Source organism: Micromesistius poutassou, assembly GCF_964030765.1.
Source record: "Micromesistius poutassou genome assembly, chromosome: 7".
Classification (NCBI taxonomy): Eukaryota; Metazoa; Chordata; class Actinopteri; order Gadiformes; family Gadidae; genus Micromesistius; species Micromesistius poutassou.
Genome location: NC_140277.1, coordinates 14,577,199 through 14,583,198, shown reverse-complemented (window position 1 = coordinate 14,583,198; position 6,000 = coordinate 14,577,199). Strand labels below are relative to the sequence as shown.

The 6,000-nt window shown below is 45.7% G+C and overlaps 1 protein-coding gene across 1 annotated transcript in view; it reads right to left on the bottom strand.

Annotated features, from left to right (window-relative positions):
- Positions 1-297: 297 nt before the first annotated feature.
- nrg3a (neuregulin 3a) overlaps positions 298-6,000 on the bottom strand; it is a gene marked incomplete at both ends in the record, with an annotated part of 227,672 nt that continues 221,969 nt past the window's right edge. Inside the window, 2 exons of the mRNA XM_084470218.1 lie at positions 298-997; positions 4,377-4,547. Coding sequence (XP_084326344.1) covers positions 298-997; positions 4,377-4,547 — 871 coding nt within the window. The remainder of the gene's footprint in view (positions 998-4,376; positions 4,548-6,000) is intronic.

The following is a 6,000-nucleotide window of genomic DNA, read 5'->3' as shown; positions in this document are numbered from 1 at the left end:
TGGTTTGTTTTCGTCTAAGCAGAAGTGTCTCTCATTTTTAAATAAATGCATGTAAATATGTTTTTTCTTTTTCCATATTGTTATTCGGCGAGGAGGCAGCCTCCCAAGTGTTTCTATGTATACATACAGAATGCATAACATCAGCACAATACCAGATTCACCATCAATCAAATGTTTCACAGTTCAATATTGTCCATTCCGTCCCATTGATGCAAAAATGTCTGCCATTTTGAGACAAAAACACCAGTCTGTCAAATACTGTCAAACAAAAAAGGGAATAGCCTAAATCCTGTCCTTTCATTGGCCAGTGTACCCCAAGTCTCTGTGTGATAGATTGTGGCTAAGTAACTGGGTCTCTGTGGGTCCGTTACAACTCAACGCACCGGCTCCACCGCCATGAGGGCTCAAGAAGCAAACAGTTTCCTTGGCTTCCACAAACACAACCATTGACCCGCCGCAACTGTTGCTCAGGCTCTCTTCCTCCTTCTTATGGGCCAGAGCCAACGTGCGGAGCTGCTGCTGGGCCTCCTCCAACACCAGGGTGACCTCGTCCCGCTTCCGGGCAATGGCAGCGGAGCAGGGGGAATAACGCGACGCATCGCGTGCTTTCACTTCTCCGGGGCGAGGCGCGGCGGTGGCAGCGGCGGCGGCGGCGGGGGAGTGGATCAGCGTGGCCGACGGGGCGGCGCTAGAGGAGTGCAGGCCGGGGCTGGTTTGCATACAGGACACCTCGTCGTCATGGTGACACTGGACGGACGGGATGATGGGAACGGAGCAGGAGCGAAAGGAGGTCGGCGGAGCGGAGAGACGGGGGGGCCGGAGGTGGCCGGAGAGGGCGCGGTCCCGGGGCAGCCTGGCGGAGCAAGCCGCCTCACGGCCCGGCCAGGACAGCGCTGCCTCCGTCGACAGCGTGGTTTCCCTGGAAACGGGAACTTGCATACGTAGAAGGCTGTCCTGCCTCAGGTCGTTGCTGGAGTTCCCTGGCTGCATCTGGTATCTGCAGAGGAGAGGCAGAGGGGAGGAGGTGGGAGTGAGGGAGGGACGCATGAAGACAGCCAGGCCAGACAGAAGAGAAAGAGGGATATTGGAGTGCAAGCAAGGCTAAACTCAGTTTACAAAACTTCTTTGCCGCAACTTATCCTTGAAGGAAAGGTTACGGTGCCTTTTGTGCGCTAGTCTGAACCGTAGGGTTCGTGGAACGCCTACGCTTGTTCTTCAACACATCTCACAAAGGCACGCATCGAGCGCCTCACAATCTTATAGACTGAGAGGCGATGGAGAGCCACTGAAAGAAAGACTCCTACGTACGCACACACACCAAGATGATAACACCAAGGTAATTATCGTTAGTAAGTTATCGGTGAAAAAAACCCTAATCTAACTGATCTTTATTCTGTGTAGACGAAACAAAGTAAAATTTAACAGAAATTATTGAAGGAATGTCTTCTTTAGTTTTCATTTTTTTGAATGGTACAATGTTTTTGGGAGTTTTTATTGCACAAACCTTTTCTTCTTTCAATTTTGGCCCTGACAAATTGCCCACATTGGAAAAATAACTAAACTAAAACTAAGCATTTCAAAAACGAAAATGTAAACTAACTTAAATGTATACATTTATACAAAATGAACTAAACTATAATAACCTTGACACACACAGGCTGATGAAGAGAGAGCTACTGTGAGGCATCACAGAGTTTTCCCAGACCATTCCTAATTTCAGCACTAATTAAGTATGATTGTAAAGGAAATATGTGTGTTCAACCTCCTAAAGGGTCGGCAAGGTCAATTTCATGTTCAATAACCAAGGCAATTGAATGATTTCGATGAGCACTCAAACTAGTTTGACTGTGTCGATAAAGACTCATTTCACTTTGATTCATCCCTGATTTGAGACTTGCTGGTGGAACACAACCTGAGCACTGTGTTGAGAGCCAGTGAGCTCAGAGATACATCTAATATTGATCTTTCCTTCTTTCTACCCTCCGCTCTCTTTTTCTCTCCCTCTCGAGTGTCATCAGGGCGTCAATCAGGGAGCGTTCTGCGGCATTCTGCCTCATTATCGTTGTGCAATAATTCATGGCCTTCGACAAGCGCTAGCTGCTCTGAACGCATCAATAGTAAAACATGAGTCCTTCTCTCTCTCCCACTCTCCCTCTGTCTCTCGCTCTCCCACTGTCGCTCTCTCTCTCTCTCTCCCACTCAACCTCTCTCTCTATCCCTCTGTCTTTCGCTCTCCCTCTGTCTCTCGCTCTCTCCCACTGTCGCTCTCTCTCTCTCCCGCTCTCCCTCCGTCTCTCTCGCTCCCTCTCTGCGTAATAGCGTAATCACACATTTATGCCTCTATCAAGGCTGTGTTGTGGGTGTGGAAGCTTTTGATCAGCTTCAGAGGATACTATAGCCGGGTTTATCGCTGTAGTGTCTTTATCCGGAGATAAAAAACACTCATCAAACCCGGTTTGGGGATGAGGCAAGTCTATAGAGAGAGAGAGAGAGAGAGAGAGAGAGGCAACGGGAGAGGAGGAAGAGGAACTGTTACGTGGTAGTACTATATTGTACTGACTTTTGTGTTGGCTTTGTGTTTGCACTAATATCTTGTTTTTGCCTTGCTCCTGCATCCAATCACCTCAATCAACTCCTGGAGGCGGAGCATTGTGGCTATGAGGTGCTGACTGGCTCTCCCTGATTGTTGGCCCCACTCATATAAAGCCAAGTGGAAGATGGCGGCTCTCTCTCTCTCTCTCTCTCTCCTATTGACCACAGATGCTGGCACACCTGTACCTTTTGTTACTCATTACTAAATGCTGTTGAATGCTTTCAACACCTTACCTTTGTTACTTTTATTTTCGCCTTGGTGGTTACTTTCTTCACTTTAAGTGTAGGATCAGCTAGGGTAGTGAGTTAGCTTACCCGGAAGACGCACTGTTTTTGATTTGTCGGGCTCGGGAGACGGGTAAGGTGCTCCACCCAGCTAGTGAGCGTGAGGGTTTTTCTTTATCGTTTTTTCTTGCCTGTCATGTGGTAACCACCTTGGTCGTTCTGTTGATGGTTTTTTTTTCCAGTCGGGTCGTTCCTCTCATGTGGAACTAAAATATCTTTGTTTCCACAAGTAAAGACATTGATTTTCCCCTTAAACCCTGTCGTCAGACTCTTTATGTTGGGTTGTCCGAATGCTGCAGATATGTTTCTGGACACCGTAACAGGAACATAGAGCGATAGTGGGAGAGTAGAAGTAGAGAGTCATGCAGATTTAGCTGGAGAGGAGAGTGAGAGCGCGCAGGCAAAGCGTGTCGGCAATTCCCAAGATGACATTAACAGCCAAATCCCTCTTTTGATTTGTTCAACCACAATTAAATGAGAAAACTGTCACTGTGTGGGCTGAGATGAGGAAGAGAGGACAGGGCGTGGCCGTCGCCACACAAACACTGATAGATGATCGCAATTTAAGAAAATAGCTTTTTGCATTGATTTATTTTACTGGTTTATCTACCTATGAATTGATGCATATATATAGATAGATATATATAGCTCTCTCTCTCTCTCTCGCTCTCTCTCTCTCTCTCTCTCTCTCTCTCTCTCTCTCTGAGCAAACATTTGATCTTACATTCATACACCCACACCATCTTCATGGCTGCTATTGTGATTATTCTTCTTTAGAAAACGGGTTGGATTGATGTTTATTAGAAGGTTTTTGAAAAACAAATCATTAAGCATCCCTGTGAACCATTCAGGTTAGACAGGCACAGGTTCAACAACAGGCTCTAATTGTTCTGAATTTAAATCCATCCACTCCCAAATTCTGTCCTGACCGTGTCACTCTCTCTCTTGTTGCATCTCAATCACTCTTAATCTCTCTCTCTCTCAATCTCGTTCTTTCTCGCTCCCTCTCAATTTCTCTCAATCTCTCTCTGTCTCCATCTCTCTCTTTTTAAACTGTCAGCAGGGGCCCAAGACTGACACGACGATGTCTATTCTGGATTACAGGGTCAATCTAACAGCAGCGTAGCCCGCCCCAGCTACTTTACTTTGAACTGATGCCACTGCAGTGCAGATCAACACATAACACAACCTTGTTTTTATCTCGCCTCAGCAGATTGGAAAATGGAGGGAGGGAGATAGAGCGAAGGCAGAAAGGTTGAAAAAACAACTCAAATGTGCAGGAGTGTATTTTTTTTATCCCACTGACAAAAGTGGTTCCTTTGACATTTCCAATGCTAACTGTCCTTTGCCGAGCAGCATTTTCCTTCTGCCTCTCATTGAAACGGCTCAATGAGTAGAAAGAACCCCAGCGGTTGCAAAGCAGGAATATAGAAATATAAAATGACATAGTTCTCTGATATTTAAATTAAAGGTTTTCTGAAAATCCTTTATATTCTCACCCCTTCTGCACATCAATTTCTCTCTCAGATGTCTCTACTTCCTGAAGGTGTTGGTAGGAGGGGCCTGAATATTTGGATCCTCCAATTGGATTCAGCCTCTTGGGTATGGGCGATGTCTTGCGAGGAGCTGACCAATAAGCTGCGCGGGACCTCTGGTCTGGGCTGTAGGACAAGGAGCGATCAATGAGAACAGACAAAGAAGGGAATAATTAGGTTCATGTATAAATACATTCAGGTCCTAGCTTCTTTAGTCAACTTCATTCTATTAGCCATAATAATGACAATGACTCAGTGTAAGTATACAGCCATGTGAATGGCTAGGTTAAGAACAAATATTGTTCGCATCATAACATAATTGCTTTGATTTAATTAAGTCAGCCGAGCAGTGATTTAATTAAATAATTAAGTCATCTTTTGGCCAAATTGTGATTTGGCCAAACCTAACTCTACTCTACTAATGCTGCAGATTCACTGTGCCTCATTGGCTATGTCCTAAGCCAATCAGAGTGCTTTTTCCATTCCATTATCACTATCTGCCTAAGTCATCTATTTGACTTTCATGCTAGGCAATTATGCTATGAGGCTGACGATACACAGTTGGCCCTAGGAGCTGTGTGCTGACCTCCACCATCTACAAGTTTACCCCCCTGACACTCCACCCATCTCTAAAATCATCACACTGTCTCTGGCTTTGCTGTAGGACACAGACGGTGAGCGTGACATTATACCTCGCCAGTCGATTGCTAGAAATTCTACCTGAGCCAATCCACCTGTAAACCAACTTTGATGAACCTCTCTGGCCATGTCACCTGTGGGGTGGCAGCCAACCAGTGGAGCCATCTAAATACAGCTATTCTGCTCAGCAGTGTGTGTGTGAGTGTGTGTGGTGTGAGAGAGTATTTATTACTGTATGAGCGTGCGTTTGTAGAAAAAATAGACAGGGAATTAAACTTTTTAATTAAAAAATAATTCATTTTTTTCGCTCATGTATTCTATCCTGAATTCTAATTATAACGGGAGGGGGAGGGGGAGGGGGGGGGGGAGAGAGAAGAAGAAAACAGAATAGAGACTTTTCATCTTGGCAGAGTTTCAGCGCGGTGGCGCTGAGCTAAGTAACCGGTGTCTTCCGCTAAGTGTTTCCATTTCCAGTGATTGGAAGCTGCTGCACACACCCGTCTCCGTGGCGATGCCAGGAAACTAAATTACGCCTGAAAAAGCTCACTGGGATCAAAATGACTTCTCAGGTCCCATAACAACACACAGCAAATCAGCACGCGTGCCTCGTATCCTTATCTCTCGCCTTGCCTGTTCGCAGCAGTTACAGATATGCATATTAACATGTTCATGGCTCTAATTATAATTACCGCCGTTCTCCCATAAATCAACAATTAGTTTCAGCTGTGTCATTATGTGGATAATTCAATTTCTCTCTTAGCCGGGTCTCTGCTGATTATGGGAGGGGAGTGTGCGTATAAAAGTAGTGTATTCTTGGAATAATCAGCATTATCACAGAGCTGCTTTGGCTGCAGGGGACATGCACTTTGAAAATGACGCCTGCTGGCATCTGTATGTCTGTTTGATGGGACGGTATGTGGCCCTGTGTGTGTGTGTGTGTGTGTGTGTG